The 22,111-nt window shown below is 41.1% G+C and overlaps 1 protein-coding gene across 1 annotated transcript in view; it reads right to left on the bottom strand.

Annotated features, from left to right (window-relative positions):
* Nucleotides 1–1,355: 1,355 nt before the first annotated feature.
* Nucleotides 1,356–22,111, bottom strand: part of BBOX1 (gamma-butyrobetaine hydroxylase 1) — a 45,252-nt gene continuing 24,496 nt past the window's right edge. Inside the window, exons 3-7 of the mRNA XM_059825817.1 lie at nucleotides 16,047–16,245; nucleotides 7,734–7,839; nucleotides 5,884–6,080; nucleotides 5,043–5,209; nucleotides 1,356–3,397 (exon numbers count right to left, since the gene is read on the bottom strand). Of these exons, the coding sequence (XP_059681800.1) occupies nucleotides 3,237–3,397; nucleotides 5,043–5,209; nucleotides 5,884–6,080; nucleotides 7,734–7,839; nucleotides 16,047–16,245 (830 nt within the window). The 3' untranslated portion in view covers nucleotides 1,356–3,236. The remainder of the gene's footprint in view (nucleotides 3,398–5,042; nucleotides 5,210–5,883; nucleotides 6,081–7,733; nucleotides 7,840–16,046; nucleotides 16,246–22,111) is intronic.

The raw sequence follows: 22,111 nt of genomic DNA, 5'->3' as shown, positions 1-22,111 counted from the left end.
CTCTGCCTGTGCGGTGAGCCCATGAGATGCAGCCAGTTGCTGACCACAGGCTGGGTAGTTGATATATCATGAAGAGCACAAAGGTAACGTGGCGTTACAGCTTCTGGACTGCAGCCAGCTAAGTGAAATCATGTCGTTAGCACCCTCTGGATACAGCCCAAAGCTTCTTCAGAGTTCTCCTGCAATCACCTGTTCCCAGCTCATTTTTCTTGCTGCTGTAAGACAGTCGAGCCAGTTGGGCCTGGGAGTCCGAAGGCTAGGCTACCCGTGCTGGGTGACCCGCACACGTCGGTACTGCAGGCAGATCACAAGCCAGACCTGTCTGAAAGCTTTGCGATGTCATTGCTTGGTGTGGATTTGGAGACGAAGGGGAAATAAACCCATCTTGGGCTTCCTCCGTTATTTAGCCTGACCAGGTACCAGTAGAGTCATCAGGAGATCTACTTTGCAGATAGTTACAGAAATACTCTCTTTTCCCAGTACGACTACAGTAATACACAAAAATGTTTAAAATTAAAATTTGTGATATAGATAGTAGCTGGATCCTAGAGTTTGAGCAGAGGGTTGGCAGCCAGAAACATAAGTTTTGATTGTGCATCAGGTTTGGGTGGGTAGTCTGACTCCTTCCCAGTTAAACTGGGTATCATGTTATAGCTCACGGAGGTGTTGCAAGGACTAGATTTTGTTTGTGCAGGACTTCACGTTTCCACTGATTAACAGTTTTTATCATTATTTGTACTCTACTCTGCATGAAATACTTTGTTGAATATATAGTAGCTTGAATTATGTTTATATATAATACTAAAGGATTTATACGCTGCGAATTGCAGGCAAGCAGACTGATTGTGCTGTTGGGAACCTGTAGCCACTCCTACACCCACCCATCTTGTTGGGGTTTGTGGCATATGCCTGCGATCTGCCAAGCTGCCTTATTTCTAATTATTATTATTATTATGTTATTTATTTAACACTGGTACTACATATTTTGGGGAAATGCGGAGAGTTCAAGGAGGTGTGGGTATATAAAGTACAACATATCTCAGGTATAAAGTATGAACTTCAGGGATCTCTTGTGTGAGTTTTTACTAGGGCATACTTCACTGACAAAAAACCCCAGCAGTGCAAAACTAGATCCATTGAGAGCCTTGATTAATTTTGGGTTTGTTTTTTGTTTTCCCCGCAGCTGTTCAAAGCTATGGGTTTAGTTGTGTTTTAACTATATGTTAAGTATAGGGGACAAACCTGAATAGATCCAGGACTAATCATAGTTACAAACATTTGTAAATAACAATAATGACTTCATAACTTTGTACAAGATGTTATGTGTGGGATTAGGTATGAGCCCAAAACAGTAATCAGTTCCATAGTAGCTTTTAATAAACAGAAATTTGAATAAAACAGTCTTTAGAAAAGTACAGAATAAAAACAGAAAATATCTCTTCCCTATTAACCAATGGTATAAATCCCAAGATGTCTTCTTTTAAAGTTATGTATTGCAATCGTCACTAAATTGTTATATGGAAAATATCACAGTTGAAGCACAGCACTGCTGGTGTCTTACAGAATATACGTATTAACCTTTCCTCATCTTTTCCCCCTTTTATAGCAAAGGCAAAAAATACTTTCCTCATGTTTCCAAAATTGATTATTAAAGGAGGCACTGAGAAATCAAATTACCACTAAAAGCCTGTTTTGTTATGCTATGTCTTAATGTCAAAACTTTGATAAAAACATTTCACTACTTACTAAAGAGGAATGGATTCGAACCATGCTATGCTATGTCATGACCAAATCTTAATTTAGTTTTATTTGATTATTCAGCTAAGATACCTGTTGACTGTGAGTGATGAGTAGAAGCTATGGAAGTGTTAGCAAGCTTATGTTAGTCTCACTTATGTTGGTGGTTTTTTTGTGTCAACAAATTTAATTCTACAGTTATTTGATTCTGTAGTTGTAGTTCTACTGGTTCAGCTTACTAGGAAGAGACTAGGATTTATCTGGCTTTCAAGGAATAGTTTGAAAATAAACCATTGAACGGAACATATCTGAGGGTGGAGGTGGGGTTATTTTGTCGGGCTCTCAGCATGGGTGAGAGGGTGTCCTGTTAACTCTGCAGCTATAAGGACAGCAGAGAATAAACTCGGTGGAAATACTGTTGGGTATAAAAACAAGTATTTAAAAATTCTTTCTCTTTGAATTTGGCATCTGAATATAGGGAAAAAACCACTACTTCGGTTGCAGTAATTTTTACATAGCGTGATCTCTATTCAGAATGCAACCCAGAGGAAAATACCCTGCAGACCAAGTCTGTCGGAGGTGTGCTCTTGTATTTGGTGTAACAAAAATGAATCTGAGTTCAGTCGCCACTTCTCTGTCAGGTGTGGAGTCAATAACCACCTCTTGTGCTTTGTGATTTCTAGTGGCAAAGCAGCATCAGCACTCCTCTTCCTGACTTTACTTGAGATCTGCAGGGCAGACAGACTTGTATTACATCTGTGCACAGCATCTGGTGAGATGTCTGACCCTGTCTGCCACCTCTACACTGAGGTTTAGTTCTATTCCTAATGCAGAGGAAAATTAATACAATGCATTCTCTGGTAGCTCTATGGTTTCTGAGCTTATGGACTTGGAAATGTAGTAAAAGTTATTTGTGGCTGTGATAGTCATCGCATGTACGGCGGGATATACAGAATACAGCATCTGTTGAATGAGACCTTGTATTAAAGTGGAGTTCTATCTAGAAAGGTGTGTATATAAAAATAACTCCGCAGCAGTGGTTGCTTATTTTGATAATGAATTTTAGTTATGATTTATGCAATAAAGAATGCCTCTCTGAAAACAGAGGAAGGTGCTGTTCATAACAAATCTTTAGTAATACTTAAGCTCTTTTTTGATGCTCCTTTCCAAGCTTTCTAGGGAGGGCAGGTACATTTGTAGAGGAAAATTAAGATGTCGTGATACCCAGTCAGCCCAGTAAAGTGATAATCTTTCAAGCCATTTTGTGCACTGATTTTAAAAAGTAAATAAAGTGGCAGAGGTAGCAATGCTTTTTATAGATTCAAAGACCAGGGCACAGGTAAATCTTAAATTGTTATGCACAACAGGTTTCTTAGCTTATGAAACTCAAAAATATATTTGTGATGCTAGTTTCTGAAAAGGAAACATAATTTTAAACTTTTTTTTTTTTTTTTGAGGTGAAACAATCTAGGTTTTGCTCACTGTAGTTAGAAGAAAGCTTAGTCCCTATTTAGGACCCTTTTCCTGAGGAGCCGGAGCCTTGACATGACCACATCCCAGTCTGCATAGGCGCCTTCCAGGTGACGAGTCACTTCTGATCCCGACTGGTAGCTTTGGCGACCATGAAGCACGCGCCAGTTATCAAACGTCACTATGTCTCCTATAAAGAGATTACACAAAGTTTAATAATTGGGTTGTTGTAGTTGATTCCTTCCAACAGGTAACATGGAGGTAGATTGATATCGACAGTTAGGGAGCAATAATTCCAAGTAGCTTGGCTGGAGATACACAGCAACGACACAGTAATTTTAGTTTAGCTGCTTGTTCTCAGCCAGAGCGGGCAGGTCCCTTTCGACCTCTGCTGCTTTTCTTGTAGAACCAGGAGTTAAGAAGCAGAGTGGTAGGGGAGTCCACGGTAAGAAAAGTAGACCTTGAGGGGAAAGGTGACTACACCAAATCCACAGGAAGAATGAAAAGGGTGAAAGCCGCTAGGATGATTTTTAGTTGATCAGTCTGGTGCTATTTGTACTGTAGACATCCTGCATTGCTATCCCTGTTAAGAGAATTTTATGAGAACAAAGTCAAGCCATTGAAAGTTAGGAAATGATATAATTAAGGCTAGCATGCCATTTTAATTTTTCTCCCTTGTGTGGCACTGTTATGATAAATCTCTAACAAAATAACTTTATAGTCTTTCTTCCCTTCTCCCTCTTCTCTCTATCACCATTTTGGTGCGTTAATTGATGGGATGTATGGTACTAATGTAATGTGAGGTACTTTCTTTTACCATTTATTATGTGATCTTATAAATTATTTTACTGCATGTTCCCAATAGAGAGAGATTAATTCCCTCATAGACATTTTAAAGACACTACCATCATAGTACATGAGGCAGTCAGATACACTAATGAATTTACTTTTGCAATGCCTCTTGAGAGTTGAGGGACTATTCATATCTTGATTTTATAGTTGGGGAATGAAAGAACAGAGATTAAGGCCAAAGTAGTTAGGTATATGCACAGACTGACTTTTAAAGAGTAAAGGACATTTTTGCAGCATGTTTTATGTTCAAAACACAGCCCTGTACAACTCTAGCTGAAGTTTGGAGCACTTAGCACTTGTGCAATTCTGCCTCCAGATGTCTTGCGTAGGCCACCCAGAAAAAGCAGCACAGCAGCAGCGGCCTTCGGTAACTCGTCTAGCATTACGCTGCCATTCGGGGTCTAAGCAAAGACGATAACTGAATTCCCCACGTCGCTCTTCAGCTTCCTCCAGCTTTATGCACATTATGCATCTGTATCATCTTCTAGATGTTCTGCAACTCCTGCAGCCGTTGGGAAGGTGCCCCACTAACGAACTTAAGTGTCATAAAGAAAGACGTATCATTTGGCTTAACATCTGTACTCTGCATCAAATGAAGCAGAGGAAAAAGTATGTGATTGTATATCATTTATTGAACAGACACTGAACTGGGATAGCACAGCAGTCTTACACGTGATATTTCACAGCTGTGGTGCTATTGATATGACAAGTTACAATTTCCTATATGGTATGGGTTTTTGATGTAGTATAAAGATACATTGGACTAATCAATAGATAGATTCTATTCCCCCCTGCTTTTTTTTTTTTCTTTACAGTGTAACAATGGCAAAAGAAATCTATGAGATGAATGTAAGGATGCAGTATGACATAAAATAGATGAGGACTAAAATTTCCGCTCGGTACCAGTGCTAACAATGCTCAAAGTGTTTTGACTGTTAGGAAAAATGTAAAAAAATCATTGCGAGGAGAAGCAACATACTGACCTGGTTTCAGCTTGTAAGTAAACTTGTGTTCTGCGCTGTTTAATAAATCATCAAATTCCTTTAGAGCTGCATAAAATGGCCTCACTTTTTCAGCTGGTATGTCAAACACTGTGTCTCTTGTTGCATTATTATAATTGATGCGAACTGCTTGGCCTCTGGAATCCACGCTATGAAACAGAAAAGGAAAGGAAAAGGAATGTATTATGTTGGTACTGAAACATTTTAAGATGGTTAAACAGCAGCTGAACTCTCCTGCTGGAATTTCAGTATGTTTCTATAGTGAAATTCAGAATGTTACTGGGTTGTATTTTCATAATTAAGCCTAACTAGGTAACCAGGAGAAAGTGTAGACACTTGATTTCCTCAAACATGTATATTCTATGCACTTTAATTGTAGAATTGTAAACTCTTTAAATTCAGAAGAGATTATGATCATTTGCATTTGATCTTTTAAAAATATATAGTTCTTAATCTAAATGTTTCAAATTATGACCTCTCTTTGGCATGATACAGATGTACATTAGCTGGAATTTAGTAACAGACCCAGCTGCTGTTAACCTGTGTCCGTACCTAGGAGTTGCTCTGATGACCACTGCTTCTTGCTGGTGTGTGGCAAAACCAAATAAGGAAAACTATGCTGTGGTGGTACAAAGCAAAGAACAAGTAATACACTGGCAAAAACCCCCAACCAACCAACCAACCAAACCCAAAACCCAAATAACGACAGACTGAGTTAAACCAGTGTTTCCCCACGAGGTGGCAGGAGCAGACCTTCTCCTACCAACATGTAACCCACCATACAACAGGGATTTTGTTTTTCGATGTTGTTGAAACTACTCACTCTATAATCCTCTGTTTACATTGCACAGCAAAATCACAGTAGTCCGCCCCAACATCTGTATAGTCTACAGCAGTAGAGGATAGGATCTGATACGCTTGAGGATTTTGTTTCTTCAGCTTGTTGGATACGTGAAATCCATCCACAACTCCACTTTCACCTCCTGCAGCTGTTTGCTTTATACAGTGGAGAAACTGAACCTGGAATGAGTTAACATCTCATTACAAGAAGAATTAGCTTGCATATTTAGCAGTTCATTAGTATCGGTTCCCTCATATCTGTGGTTCTGGTTTTTTGTTTTGTTTTTTCCAGCAAAAGACTGAGTTCCCGTTACCGCAGCTTCACAGCCCTCTGCCACCACTATCACACAGGCAGAAAATTAAAGTAGCGTGTTCATAAATCCATCCCAATTGGGGTATCTTCTAATGCTTGCAACCTGTGAGTCAACTGCAAAGCTCTGGACTTGCTTCTTTCCTTTGAGTCCCTCTTTGCGGCAGTCATATAATTTTAAATGCGTTGCAGTCTTATCTCAACAAGGAGGACTAGTTTTCTTTTGCAGAAACAAAACCTACTGTGAATTATCTGCTCACAGAGGCGAAAACGTGGCTCTCACAGAAGGCAACAGGCCCAGTGTCTCTACCATAAAGTAGGATTAAGACAGCTTCATTTCACTTCACAGTGAAATTGCCAAGGCGTAAGACAGAGCAGAAAGCCGAACCTGGGCTCTTGGTTGCACCAGAGTAAATCTGAGGTGCTGACACAGGCTGTAAAACTCCCTGTGGTGTCAGAGAGCCCAGCATCAGACAAAGTGTAACCGTTCTTCTCAACCAAACTACACAAAATCCATCTGTCATACCGATGGTAACAGCATTCACCTTTCCCTTTCATGATGTTGAATTATTTCTGAGAACACTAGGAGAAAAAACAAAAAAACCCGGGAGCAGAAGAAGGAGCAGAGAACGGGGTTTGTCCCAGAATCTCTTCACCAGCTGGACCTGCAGACCTTGATGATGGTGATGAAGGGGGACATTGATATCTATTAATGAAGCCCTATTCCATTCTTACTCCACAATAACGAACAGCATCTAAATGACTTTAATAGGTGATGTTAGTGTGAAGTAGTGGCAATTACTTGTAGATAAATCGCGTTGTTTTTTTTTTTTAATTATAGAAACAACTGATACAAAGTACTCCACAACATGAGAAGGGGAAGTTGTTGGTATGAAGCTTATAGATGCAAACTTTCCCAGGGTTATCTCTGTTCCTACCACTTTTCAGTTCTCTGGTGAATTATGTGGATTAGGCTTTGATATGATAGGGACTAGGTGAAAATATATTTTCTGCGGTTGTTTTCCAGCTTTACAACACGCCCCTTTTTTGTCTAATTATGAAAGGGCAGATAAGGGTCTCATTCAATCAATTTATAGAAAACAGAATAGAACATCTTAATCATATTTCTTCTAATATGTTCTCCTCTTGAGGTGAACAGACGTGTCCTAAGTTGTCACAACTTGCCTACAGCATGTAGACACCTAACTTCTTCAGTAGCAGCATCAAAAGCACATACAGGACCCTAATGCTTTCTCATATGGTAATTTTCTCAATACTTTGTGAGTTTCCATTTAAAAATTACGGCATACATAATGGGCTTGTTATGCAGAACTTAGATCATAATGTATATATTGCATACCCATGTCTATATAGATTGTTATATACAGATTAATATACTGTTATTTTTACATTGCTCTTTTAAGACAAAATTCAGAGTCACTGAACGCCAACCATATTTCACGCTGTAGGAACATTTCCCTTTCCCCTTTAGCGCTGTGAAAAGGTCAGTAGATTCACCTTACCCCAGGTGGATGCTGCAGAACAGGGTAATCGGTGTGAAAACATAGTTTTCCGGTTGTATAAGCCACATTGTTAGCATCTGCTTTGTCTTGCACTTGCCAAGTTGGTCTTTATAATGAAAGGGAAAAGAGAAAACATGTTAAAACAGCCAGCCAGCATGCCAGACAGTACATGTGGAAACTGTGAAATGACGGTACAAAAGAGTCATTCCATCTTTGAACAGGAAAATATTGTAAAATTATAAGGAAATAATGATTTAGTAGTGCCCCCCCCCCCAGCAAAGAAGGCTTATTTCAGCAGTCCTAAATTCCAGCTAGAAACTTAAGTGCATCAAGGGACATCGGGGCCCAGTGTAGTATCTAGAAGAATTATGTATTTCCAGTAGCGGTACTTTGCTGAATGCAAAGATTAGATGAAGACACTAACCAAGAGGTGTCAGCTAGGGTAAATCATCATATTGTTACTGAGGCTTCAGAAATAAGAGAGTGGAAGTTGGTCCATTTCTTTTTATCAACCTTCCATTTTTCCCTACCACATGGAGCCCATTATCAATGAAATACGAAATTGTTAAAGGCTATGTAACTTCCCCCAAAAAGTGATCTTAGAAAATATAGAGTATCCTTTGCAGGGGGATCTTTCCTGTAACTTGAAGACTTGCCGCTAAACGAAAATGTCTTGATGAAAGACTTTGTAACTTCTCCCCTTTCTCTGACTCTTTTGGAGAACTACCCCCATTAATTTTGTTAAATAATTTCGGTCTTGAAATTTGACAAAATTCACTAAGAAAGTTTACTGACAATGGCAGGGGGGAAAAAAAAGTCTTAGTTGTATGACAAAGACGTGAATACATCACTTTGCCACACAGTCAAAATCTGTTTTGAGTGACACGCCATGCAGGAGGATTTAAGACCAAGAACCACATGTTTTGTTTGCACAGAGTTCACATGATTGAAGATGGTCCTCAGCAGATGCATGGTATATATCCAGACATTTGTCTGGAAAAGTGTAAAAGTCACCATGCGCAGTCCATGTAATCACAGGAGCATAAGTGATTTAAAAGAAAATATGAAACTCATTTTCCCTTGTGGAATACTATAGACCAAATATATTACGTTTCAGATGGTGTCTGTCTAGCATTACTTCTTAATAATAGTTTAAAAAGAAAATAGGCTAAAGAACATGCAGACCAAAATGATTTATATATAGCATACAAACACTTTTGTTCTAGGAGTGGTATTTAGTATAGAAACTATGAAAAATGCTAAAACCAAATTTCTGAAATCGCCAGGGGGAAAGCCCCCTTGAATATTTGCAAATGTGTTTAACTGCCTGGGAGAGATAATTTTTATTATTTGGTACAGCACATATTCATCAGTACATGACTTCAGTACTCAAGTATGATAATTTCAACCACACTTCCGTAGTTCCCAATTTTACAGCCAAAAAATAGCCTGTTATATCATCCTTGTCATTAGTGTTGAAGGTAGCTCCGTTCACTGTATCTTTAATTTAAAAGGCTCTAGTGGCACTTGATGGTTCTAAAACAATTTAACACATTTTAATTGTCTCATTTATATGCAATATACACAATTCCTGGGATGGTCAGTGCTTTCGTGCTGTTAAGCTTTGCAAGGGGAGCTGGTCCCTGGGAGCTTTCCTTCCACCCAAGGAGCTTCGGTCAAAGCTCAAGTTACTGACTTGAAGTCAGCGATGCTAAAAGGGAGCTCAGCACTGAACCTGGAAAAATCAACCTTACTTTGTCTAAGTCTCAACTGAGGTGAAGTATCAACTCAGTCATGGGGAGATCGCGGGAGAAGTAAAGGAAGAAAATGTGGGTAATGTCAGAGGAGTCTTGGCCCTTAGGGAGAGCAAAGCAGGGTGGAATGGTTTATGGTTTTGTAATTAGGGTCAGATTTCAACATCAATTGCTCAGGCTCTTTGACAGAGAAGGAAATTTGGCACCAGGCAGGTGTAGCAATTTTTTGCATTAAGTGGTAGTGTGGGCTCAGTCTCCCTGAGCAGAAAACTAGCCTGTCTGTTACATCCTTAGTCTTCGAAAACCGCTGCGCTAGGAACTGAAGCCACACTTGAATCATCTGGTCTTGCACTTTATTAAAAATCTAAGTCTCATTCTTAAGAGATTTGGGACCCAGGTCCTTCTCTTGAGGCTGAAACCCTCTGGGAGGTGCAGAGGGTTTGGCTGTTTCGGTGGGAGCGCTGGGGCCCCGAAGGAAGCCCTTCACGCCACCCCAAGCCCTGGACAAGGCTTCAGAATAGGGGAGGGGCACAAGGTCTTGGGCACGAGAAGTTGGAGAAGTGAATTGTGGTATGACTGGAGACCTTGTTAATGGAGTTGTGCCTCTGTAATGTAAAGAAAAAGGTTAATTGAAAAGTGTGGAACCCCTTGATGTTGTTATATGGCTGATACAGAGACCGTTTCCATTTTTTAAAGTGGAATGTAATAACGTTTCAGGTAGCAAGTACCAAACGGAGATCTGGACAAGAAAAAAACCTTTTGTTTTTCCATGTGTCAGGGTTATATTCATTGCTGTTACATTTCAGTTGAAAATTCATGGCCCTGTTGAGGTAATGTTTTATTTGGCAAGCTTACCAATTCCAAATTTATCCTTTTTATTTATAATATTTGGTAGGCCTTGTATTTGGCTGCTAATGAAATAGCAAGGGAATTACCCAAAGTTATTATTTTATTACAGTTGTAAAAGTCACCTCAGAATTAGATGCCAGTAAGAAATGAACTTCTGTTTTAGACAGGAAGAGATGGACTGTAAAATCATTCTCTAAGTCTACTGTTAAGACTGAAAACTCAATGGAGTTTCTGCTACTGCCAGAAATATGTAAGAGCAACAAGCCCAGGCACTACACTAACTACAGCTGAAAATGAAACAGGTTAAAGTAGGAGAAAAGATATTGAAGGGAAAGAAGTAAGTCTTTTGTTCTCCATAATATTTTTAGGCTAGGTTCCAGCTATACATGCTAAAAAAAATAAGACATTTCTTCCTTATAAAACACTTACCCCCGTCAAATACCCCCAAAAAAGCCAAAACCATTGAAGGCTTTCTCAAGACTTCATGGGATGAATTACACATTTAACAAACACTGGGTTATTAAGCTGTTTGAATACAGTTCTCTAATGGTTTTCTGATCTGTTTAGCATGTTACCACTTCATACACATCTGTATTAAAACATTTGAAACGAATTTTGTGACTTGATTTTTTAAAAATACTTTATGGATAATTTCTTAAACCGCTACACGTAACAATACAAAGCTTATGCATGACCTTGCCTGTATTTTCCAGTATTTTAGGATTTTCTCCCTCTCTTCCCTACCCCCTCCGCCTCAAGCAGAGCTATTAAGGAAAAAACATGGTCTAAAGAATCATTTAAAAAAAAAGATTTCAAAGCAGTAATCATTACCATCACCAGTATGGCAATGAGAGCCGCTAAATGTTGCTGAAGATGTCAGGCTGCAGCACGTGTGCCTCTACATGTGTGCATGAGCCCAGGGAGGAAGGAGACTCGGTGGATAGCTGGGCAGCAAAATGGCGAACAACTCTTTTGAAAAGGTGTAATATTTTGCAACCCAACTTTCTATATACACCCTTTGCCATTAAAGAATATCCTCCTAAACAGAGATAAAAGATAAACCCAACTCCTCACAAGGCATTGAGAAACCAACGCTCAGAAGCAGTGTGTCAGTTTTGCCTGCAAGCCGTACACACGCGAAGAGATGATACTTGCATTTGTAAAACGTTTCCCATAGACTTCATCCAATGCCAGAACTCAAGGGCAGGGGCAGGCAGTATCCTTCTAATGACTCAAGTAAGCTTTGGGTCAAGGTTCATCTCTTGAAGTAACAAACTCGTCTTGTACACCTCCTCGGCAGGATAATGGGGCTGTACAGTTCTGGCAGCTTACTTTTGTGTTACTGTGAGGGTTATGTCTGAATACGTATGCTTTTCCTGTGTCGCCTGAACAAAGGCATCCTTACAGTGCATCTCGGAGACAGCTAAACGGTGTCTGACCTCTGAACTGGAGAAATGAAAGCCAAGGCTCGCCCCAACTCAGCTCACTGACTCTGGCTCCGAGCTCCGGAGCGGGCTGCCTTTGTCTGTACAGTTACTTTCTCTCCTTGCAAGTTGGCAACATATTCTGAAAAAGAAAGTAAGTGGGTTCAACGGTTTTGGTTCTCCCACCGACAGTCTTGGCTCTGCTCATATGCACATTGTATCATACGCACGCTGCCCCTTTTATAACTCTGCCTTTCCTTTAGCACAGGAGCATACGCTCTTTTTTCAGAGCTGGACGTTGGTCTGTACGTAGCTTGTTGACTTCACCCCGTGGCAGAGCTGGTTTTTGTTACTTGAAATCCAGACTAGTCTGCAAAACTGGTCTTTGGATGTCAGGCTCTCTTTGACCTTATGCTCTTCCGATTTCAATTTAATATTGCAAAATGAATTTAATCATCTACAGAAACATAATTAGCAACTGTCAAATGACCTAGAGTAAATCTAACCATGGTGGCTCAATTGGGATGATGTAAGCCAGACTTCAGACTTTCAAATACTACAGCTGTGTTTAAAAGCAAAAAAGAAAAAAACAAAGCTCAACTAAATAAATATTCTAACTAAGTATGTTTTCTTTTACACGCAGAATTTGTAGTCAATTGGAAAATTTCTGTAACATTGAAACCCACGTTCTGCAGCCTAATAAATGCATGAATTAGCAAATAGGTTTTGGAAAAGCAAGGAGACTTACAGCCTTTTATCACTCCTTTATTGTGAACCCTAATACTTAAGGAGACATAAAGTTTAATTAACACCAATAGTAAACCTGATGTAAACAGCAAAAGGAGCTCTAACCATCACTTGCTCAAATGGCGTGGACCAAGGTCACATTTCAACCTTGATCTTGTATGGAGCATTAATGGACGGGAGGTTCTTTGTAGGATGCGTTAAAATACTTTTAAGTATATTTATGTATGACTAAGACTCAGAACTCATCCTGATAAATAACTTTTATTGAAACCACCTTTAAAGAGAGTAAACTATAATTCAAGCTGACTTTAAACAAGGTGAAGCATTTAATCTTTACTGTTTATAATTGTATTAGAGAATAGTCAGCAAAGGGACAAGACTAATTTTTTTAATTGGAAAAAACCCCCATTCTGATGACACAACTGATGAACTGGCAGGTCTCCCTAGGGCAGTCTGCATTTCTCGTTAGCTGAACTTAGACAAGGAAGGTATATCCTAACAGTTAATGCACATTTATAGAGTAAGGGACTTATCAGTCTCTCTTAAACACAGAGTTATCACAAGCTGATGTTGCAGTTTCAAACAGACAGTTGGCAGTAATTTTAAACAGCAAGGGTGGTTAAGAGCTGAGGCAGAGTACCAGGCGGAATGGTAGACTTTTTTTAATCTTAAAATGCTGCTGAGATAAATATCAAAAACTTCTGAATGCCTTACTGAAAAACATGTTACAGGGCTCAGCAGATGGACAACAGGTGAAACACAGTGCTCTGCCCTGTCAAGAACATTGGTCTAGAAGATTTAAAGATTGTTTCCAGTTTTAGAATCTAGGAATTTCTACATTCAGTTCCTCATCCCTGAAACTTAGGAAAGCAGCTAAAGGTTCTGTTGTAACCCAAGCACAAATCCATGGTGTATGTTAAAGGGGTTGTATGGGGTTTTTTTGGTTGTTGTTTAGGTTTTTTGGGTATGGGTTTTTTCCTCTCCCCTGATGTATTTTGGAGATATTATATATTTTCTTTTAGTGGTATGCTTTAACAAAGAACCAACATTTTTTGTTGTTATCTGGGGCTTGCTATATTCATTCCTAATTCAAAATGCTTGTGCAGCTGTCTGGATACAAACAGAACAAATGTTTCATCCTTCAGGCACCGAGGAAAGCTGTGAAACACCCTCAGATATGATCAGGATTGGATACCCCTAAGAATCTCATCGGACCTGTTATTGGGATCACGTCAAAACAGAAATAGAAAGCAGTAGTATTTTCACAATGATGCAAGTTTTAAATTGAGACCATAGTAAACTGCCAAACGTAAAAGTACTTGACATTAGGAATACTTCTAACAGTAGAAAAATGTTTCTTAGTACTGGATGAGGTTTCTGAGTTGAGCAGGGGGCTCTGCTCCCATTTGTTTTGGTAGGATTAACCTGACAGAATCCCAGTGAACTTCGCCAATCACTTCTTCTGGCACAGTAAGCAGAAAAATGAAACCACACCTTAATGAAAGTACATTATCTTAACTACCCTAGTACATCTATACATTACTCCCTTTAAAGCTTTACAAATATTTATCATGGCTGCTAGAACTGACAAAACAGGTTCATAAGATTCATGGTATTTTAAAGCAGTTATTCTCTCCATCCCCTCTTTTTGGAAGACAATAGAAAAAAAAAGATTTAAAAATGCCATTCTTCCAGGCTGTTCTACATGCTATGAGTTTCCTTCAGTTTGTGGCAATTTCTAGAAGATTTCTTGAGCCAGCTTTCCTGATTTGAAGTGTGGGGAAAAATTCTGCACAAACAGGTTGACTTTCAACATAAATTAAACAAAAATGAAGAAAGGAGATGGGGTCAGAAACAACTTATATGCTGCTAGAAGTTGCTAGTATATCACAACAGCTATTTCTCCGCCTCTTAGAAATTGTTCACTCAATCTAAAAGCTGGCAGCATCAATGACATCTTCTTCCATAGTTGATGATGGAACAATACTTGCAAAATGAAGATGTAACAATAAGTCTTAATAAGCATCATAGCTTGATGAGAGTGGTGAAGCATTGGACCAGGCTGCCCAGGGAGGCAGTGGAGTCACCCTCACTGGAGGTGTTCAAGGAACGTGTGGAGGTGGCACTGCGGGACATGGTTTAACGGGCATGGTGGGGTTGGGTTGACAGTTGGACTTGATGATCGTACAGGTCTTTTCCAACCTTAATGATTCTCTGATGGGACCTTTTGTTCACCCTCCTCCCCTTCACCTCACAATTAACATGGAGTTAATTTATTTTTTCTGGTATCACAGTGTCACTTTTACCAATCTCACCTGCGTTGCGTATTCCTGCAGGGCTCATACATGCGTTCACACAGGAGTGTTAAGGGGCAGAAAATCTTTCCTTCTGACTTGCAGTCTTGAGGGAAGGTGGTCTTTCTGGCCAAGGCTGAAATTTTTTCCCCGCTTCCCTTTATTTTAGCTTTTTTTAGACAAAGGAGGAGGCACTGGTTATTGCCCACATGCTTTGTTTGCTTATTCTCTGAACTAGAGGTAAATCCAAGTGAAGGAGAACCCTTGCCGTAATTTTTATTATCTTTTATTCTACTGTGGGGGTGAAGGGACCTTTTCAGATGGGAAACACTGAATGTTCTCATTTTGGTGGCTATTCAGGCACCAAGAAATCACAATTTTATTTAAATGTTACTATCTATTTTTGTCAAATTTTTTTTTAATAAGCACACACCCAAGTAATAGGGTTTTTTAATATACATCGTAAAAAAATTATACCAACAGCTGGGGATGAGGGACAGGGCAATACGTCAGCTAATAATGCTGCTCCTTTACTTGGCTAGATGGAGGTCACTGACTCAGCTCAGCAAGACATGAGCTACCATCACCATTTGTTTATTTGCCTAGTAGGTGCTTGAGGAGACAGAGGTTCAGTTTACCACCTCTTGGCATTAAAAGGATGATTTACAAGTTCCTGCTTGCATTCCTACAGGCTGAGCTCTTACTTTTGCAAAAAAGCAGCCTTAAAAAAATGCTTGCTGGGACTGGTTGTGGCTTTCCAGAGCAGGCTCAGTTGAAAGCAGGGAAATGGGTACTCTGCCCATCTTCTCGGTGGTGTGAGACACAACAGCATCATAGAAGTCTAAGCTACTTCCATGACTTGCGCTCAGGGTAAGAGAGAGTTTCAGTACAGATAACTTCCTCTTTTTAGAAGGGACTGGATTAGGGATTTTTGATTATGTTCCATGGTATAAATAAGTACAGCTGTCTTGTGGTTATCTTTTATTTGACATCATCTTTTTTCAGGCATTTTTCCTTCTCTCAGCAGTTCGTGTTATTGCTGCTGCTCTTTATGTACCCTGCCTGTGACAGCAAAGCAATCCTCTCATAGAATATTAATTGGCGCCACATTTTCTAACATGCAGAGAAAAAAATTCACCTTGTATTAATAAATTAATCTACAAAATAGGTCTAGCAAGCTGAAGTGAAGTACATTAGAGGTTATTACATAGCCGGCAAAGCAAGGATATTAAAAAACAAACTCACCCATAAAAAGTGAGACGCAGGAACCCAATCCTGTGGCCAAGTTTAACCAACTCTCCCTGCCTAGCAGCAGCTCCTGTTAGTAGCACAATTCCTACTTTCTTTAGGGTGCACAGCCACTTGTATGCGCTTTCATCACTGTACATGATTTCTTCAAAAGGCATTTTGGGCAGCTGCAGGTCTGAGCCCCAGTACTGGCGTTCTGAAAGGGAAGGAAGAAAAACAAGCACTTAGCTGTTTTAGCATCAAAGCTCAGGACATAGTTGAAATAAGAAGTTAATGGGATTTCTACGCATTTGTGAATACGTCCTCAAGCCTGCAGTCAACCACCTGAAACAGGGTCCCTGAGTTTGCATGGATAACAAGCAATCTTTATGACAAAATTCAACAAAACATTGCAGTTAAATTTTAAAGTAGAAGTTGATTGAAAGACCATTTGAAAGGGATATTTTTTGTTAACAGGACATCAGAAATGTGCAAATTCCTTTTTCTGTCTGTACTGGTGAACCACAAGAGTGAAAATTTGAAAGTAAGACTTATTCGAAAGTTTCTTGTCTAGGGTAAAATAGCATGGAGCACCCTGAGATCTCCCTCAGAGGTATTATGGTATGCATATATAATAATGATTATATTCCTGATGCAGGACAGGAGTAGACATATATCAATATAACAGCTTAGAAGCAGAGTAACTACATCAATTGCATAAGTGACCAATCAATTTTCTTTTGTGGATTTGTCGCCATAAAATGATGTCCAGTTACATTAAATTCTGCAGGCTGGTGTCATTCCTTGTCTTTTCCTCTGCAGATGTTTTTTGTGAACATTAATCTTATTTCAGGAAAATGCAAAGGAGACCCCAAGATGTTAACAAATCCAAGCACTGCTAGAAGGTAAAGAAAATGATGGAAAGATTGAGCAAGAAGTTATGTCATGCCCATTCTCAAACAGAATTGATTATAAGAGCAAATGACAATAGAAGAAGAGTCTAAGAACTGCTATTTTCTACCACAATCAGGTATTTGCTTGCTGAATAGACCTTGTGATATAAAAGGTGGAAACCCACAGCTGTTGTTAGAGGCAGGTATAGACTTGCAGGCAGAATGGAAAGGGCTTTTGAGCCTGGCTTTCTTCCAGACATTTTGCTGCTCCCCTCTTCTTTCTTTTTGTCCCCTCAAAGCAGCAGCAGCTGCATGGCACATCATCCACAGCTATAAAAGCAGTGAAAATCTATGTAGCTTTAAAATGAAATGCTGGTTAGCCTCATCTTTTTATGCATTTACAGCTGCCCAAATACTGCTAAGTCTGTACCTTTCTCTAACAGTATATCTATACCTGTATCTATGGATGTAGATTTTTAATGCATGACCAATTCTTATTACTATTTTCTAGTATCACAGTTCTGTAATTGTTATTTGCTTTGATTTAATAATGCCTTTTAAAAATCTCATAACCTATCCTAAAGCAATCACATTCTGGTTGAATTGGAGAGTTCCCAAATAGGTAAGTCACCTAATACAAACAGAAGGAAAAAACCTAAAATACTGAGTCGTAACTAGAAAAAAAACAAGTATTGTCTCTTAATAGTATTCTTCTCTGAGGAAGAATGTACTCGGGTGTCACACAACATGGCCTTATATCCATTTGTAAAGGTAACCTACACAAGAGACAAACATAAACATACGGTGACAAAAGTAATAATTAGGTAAGATCATGAAATCTAGGCAGATTTTTCATTTTATGATGGGTTACCCAATCCAAATCTCATCTTCCAATATGAGTAAGTTCTAAAAATTATGCCTACAGTGTTCTGCATTTAAGAAAACTGTACACTTAAAATTTTGATCTGGATTACAGTGCTGGAGGTTGCAGCTGGAAAAGGAAAGGCTTGTTCCATGTTTACCCAGGCAGACGGACACGAAGCCCCCAAGCACGCCATGGGAAGGCACAGTGGCTGCTCGCAGTGTAAGTCCTACTCTGCCTACTTGAAGTGTCGGGATACGTCTCTCACCTGATTAGGCTTCCCCAGGGGAGACTATACAACTCCTCTAGCATTGATCTTGGCATCTGGTCACCACCGAAGGCAAGGTGAAGCTTTAGCCATAACTTCGACTACTGTAGCCAAGGCCTTATGGCAAAGCCCTTGGTTGTCCCCTCTGCTCTCCAGGAGCACACGCTGCCTGTAACTCACAGAATCACTAAGGTTGGAAAAGACCTGTAAGAACATCAAGTCCAACCATTACAAAAAAAACCAAAAACACAACACCACCTACACATGAAAACCACCACAGAAAAAACCACACACACCACATAGCACCATGCCCGTAAAGCCATGTCCCACAATGCCATGTCCACATGTTCCTTGAATACCTCCAGGGATGGTGACTCCACCACCTCCCTGGACAGTCTGTTCCACTGTGTTACCACTCTCTCAGTAAAGAATTTTTTCCTAATATCCAGCCTAAACCTCCCCTGGCGCAACTTGAGGCCATTTCCTCTTGTCCTGTCACTAGTCATTTGGGAGAAGAGACCAGCACCCCCCTCTCTGTGACCTCCTGGTATGTCACTGCAGGTCACTTGGGTGCATGCTGACAACCAAAACCAGCATCCTCTGAACTGCTGCACTAGATGTGAAGAGGACAGCTCCCACCAGGCAGTGGGAGAGAAACTCAGCTGAAGCTAGCTTCTCCTGTCTTCCTAGGAGCAGGTATTTTTCCTCTGCTTTGCTAGAAAACCTGTCTGGGCATTAAGGCATGAATGCATCTGAATTCTGGCTGCCCCTACTCAGATTCTGGGCTGTGCAGTTATTTGTTATTTCTTGCTTTTATTTTTCTTACTGGTTTATTTTGTGTCTTCTTTCCTATGCATTTCCTTCCTTCTCCATGAGGCAACCTTGAATTTTGAGGCCTTGACTCAAGCAGAGATGTCAAGACTGGGATTATCTCACTCATAAAATCTTGAATACAAAAGTAAGAAGGAATTTCTATCGGTGGGTCTAATGAAGAATCTTCTTAAATGGAGTGGGTTGTCTTAGCCTTTGTTGGAGGCACTCTCAATTCTGGCATGAGCCATAGGAATGGTCCAAATGTTTACAGAGTAGGTAATGCCTTCACGTGCACCTAAAACCAGCTTTTCCTTTCCTCCATCCTTTCTGTCCCAGGACAGAAGTCCCATGCCTTCCACTTCGTTCCTCCCAATTACAGGCAACATTCAGCTTTCTCTAGGTGAGATACAGACACAAGGAGATGAAGAATTCAGAACTTGTCTCTCACTGCTCTTCATTTTCAGGGCTTTGGATGGCTCATGGCAAATGGTGAAGGAATGCGCCTGCACTCACCCAAGGGTGAGCCAAGTCTCAAGATATCCCTGAGGAGTTCAGAAGTGCAGCCAGGAGACGAGAGCAGGCAACCTCTTCTCCCAGCCCAGGCCTCACCAGCTCCTGTGACGCTTGCAGAGACGTTTGGGCTCTGGCCCAGAGCAAAGTATTACGCAGGAGAGCAGCCCTTCAGGTCGATGGTGCTGCTGGAGCCCTCCTTTCAGAGAGGGCTCAGGAAAAGAGGTGGTCCACAACAGCAGATGGGGGAAAGCCTGTCCAATTACTTATGTCTGAGGGCATCCATGTCTAAAGTAAGTCTTGGGAACCTCCCCAGGATGATATTTTCTTGACATTTTCTCCTAAGTAAACACATAGTCCTTCAAGAGGACTCCAATGGGGACATTCACCACTGTGGCTGAATGGCACCCACCGTAGAGCAAGGTAGCCAAAGTGGTGGCCTGTTGCACACAAGAAGTAGAAGCAAGTTAAGCAAGATATAAGGCTTGCCTTAAACACAGACATAGGCACGTTAAGATAATGTAACCAGTGACTGTGTGTACAGCATTTTATAGCACAGTATCACTTCTAATAGCAAAATCAGCAACTGGCATTTTATAAAATAGGTAAGAAAAAATACATACAGAATAAGAAAGCCTAAAAAGGAAGACAACTGCATGTGAAATATAGGAAACAAGTAGAAGTAAAGGGTGAAAAAGAATAAAAAACCCACACACAGAGCAAGTAAAGATGGTAATTTGTGAAGCTCAAGTAACCCCACAGGACAACAGGAAACATGCTGGAAAAAAACCTGCAAAGCAAGTCCTGGTTGCAAAAATAAAACAACTCAGTGCAGAGGAGGTGTGCTGTCCCCCAGCCTTTCAAAGAAGAAAGGAGAAGAATAAAACACCAACAAACAATGAGAAAAACCAAAGAAAAAACCCCAAGAAAATATGCTACTCTGGTCTGGCTTCCTTCACCAAAAGGTGCTCTTCCCCCCTCACCTTGAAAGCTGTACAAACCGCAGCACCAACCCCAAGGCACAGCTGCTAAGCCCAGTATGGCAGATCTCTGCTCTTTTATACTTGCTGATGATTTAGCACAAGCTTGCTAAGGACTAATTGTTCACCTCTGTGTTGATGGCGATTAAGGCCTAATCCTCGGTGCTGTGTACTGTTAATGAATGTCAACCCACTAGAGCGTTGGTGTGAAGTTTCAAACTGTGCTGATGTCTTTTAAACATATCCCCAAATCTGTAACTGCGGTATGTAATGGTAAAGATATGTATGGACAGACATACGCAGAGACTCGGTGGTACCAGACAGAAAAGCCAGAGCTGGAGCTCTTTTATCTTTCTGCCCTCGGGGTTACTTGAGCTCAAGTCTCCTCTCTGGGGACCACTCTGGGGTCACCTGAGGTCAACCAATTAGCCCATGGGGTTACTTGAGGTCATGTACCCTCTCTGGGGTCACCTGAGGTCAACCAATTAGCCCATGGGGTTACTTGAGGTCAAGTCTCCTCTCTGGGGACCACTCTGGGGTCACCTGAGGTCAACCAATTAGCCCATGGGGTTACTTGAGGTCAAGTCTCCTCTCTGGGGACCACGCTGGGGTCACCTGAGGTCAACCAATTAGCCCATGGGGTTACTTGAGGTCAAGTCTCCTCTCTGGGGACCACACTGGGGTCACCTGAGGTCAATCAATTAGCCCTCGGGGTTACTTGAGGTCATGTTGCATGTCTGGGGACCACGCTGGGGTCACCTGAGGTCAACCAATTAGCTCATGGGGTTACTTGAGGTCAAGTTTCCTCTCTGGGAACCACTCTGGGGTCACCTGAGGTCAACCAATTAGCCCATGGGGTTACTTGAGGTCAAGTCTCCTCTCTGGGGACCACTCTGGGGTCACCTGAGGTCAACCAATTAGCCCATGGGGTTACTTGAGGTCAAGTCTCCTCTCTGGGGACCACTCTGGGGTCACCTGAGGTCAACCAATTAGCCCATGGGGTTACCTGAGGTCAAGTCTCCTCTCTGGGGACCACTCTGGGGTCACCTGAGGTCAACCAATTAGCCCATGGGGTTACTTGAGGTCAAGTCTCCTCTCTTGGAACCACTCTGGGGTCACCTGAGGTCAACCAATTAGCCCATGGGGTTACTTGAGGTCATGTACCCTCTCTGGGGTCACCTGAGATCAACCAATTAGCCCATGGGGTTACTTGAGGTCAAGTTTCCTCTCTGGGGACCACTCTGGGGTCACCTGAGGTCAACCAATTAGCCCATGGGGTTACTTGAGGTCAAGTCTCCTCTCTGGGGACCACTCTGGGGTCACCTGAGGTCAACCAATTAGCCCATGGGGTTACTTGAGGTCAAGTCTCCTCTCTGGGGACCACTCTGGGGTCACCTGAGGTCAACCAATTAGCCCATGGGGTTACTTGAGGTCAAGTCTCCTCTCTGGGGACCACTCTGGGGTCACCTGAGGTCAACCAATTAGCCCATGGGGTTACTTGAGGTCAAGTCTCCTCTCTTGGGACCACTCTGGGGTCACCTGAGGTCAGCCAATTAGCCCATGGGGTTACTTGAGGTCATGTACCCTCTCTGGGGTCACCTGAGGTCAACCAATTAGCCCATGGGGTTACTTGAGGTCAAGTCTTCTCACTGGGGACCACTCTGGGGTCACCTCAGGTCAACCAATTAGCTCATGGGGTTACTTGAGGTCAAGTTTCCTCTCTGGGGACCACTCTGGGGTCACCTGAGGTCAACCAA

Source organism: Gavia stellata, chromosome 17 (genome assembly GCF_030936135.1).
Source record: "Gavia stellata isolate bGavSte3 chromosome 17, bGavSte3.hap2, whole genome shotgun sequence".
NCBI lineage: Eukaryota > Metazoa > Chordata > Aves > Gaviiformes > Gaviidae > Gavia > Gavia stellata.
Note: the sequence above shows the minus strand (reverse complement) of the source record. Positions and strands in the feature narration are given on the sequence as shown.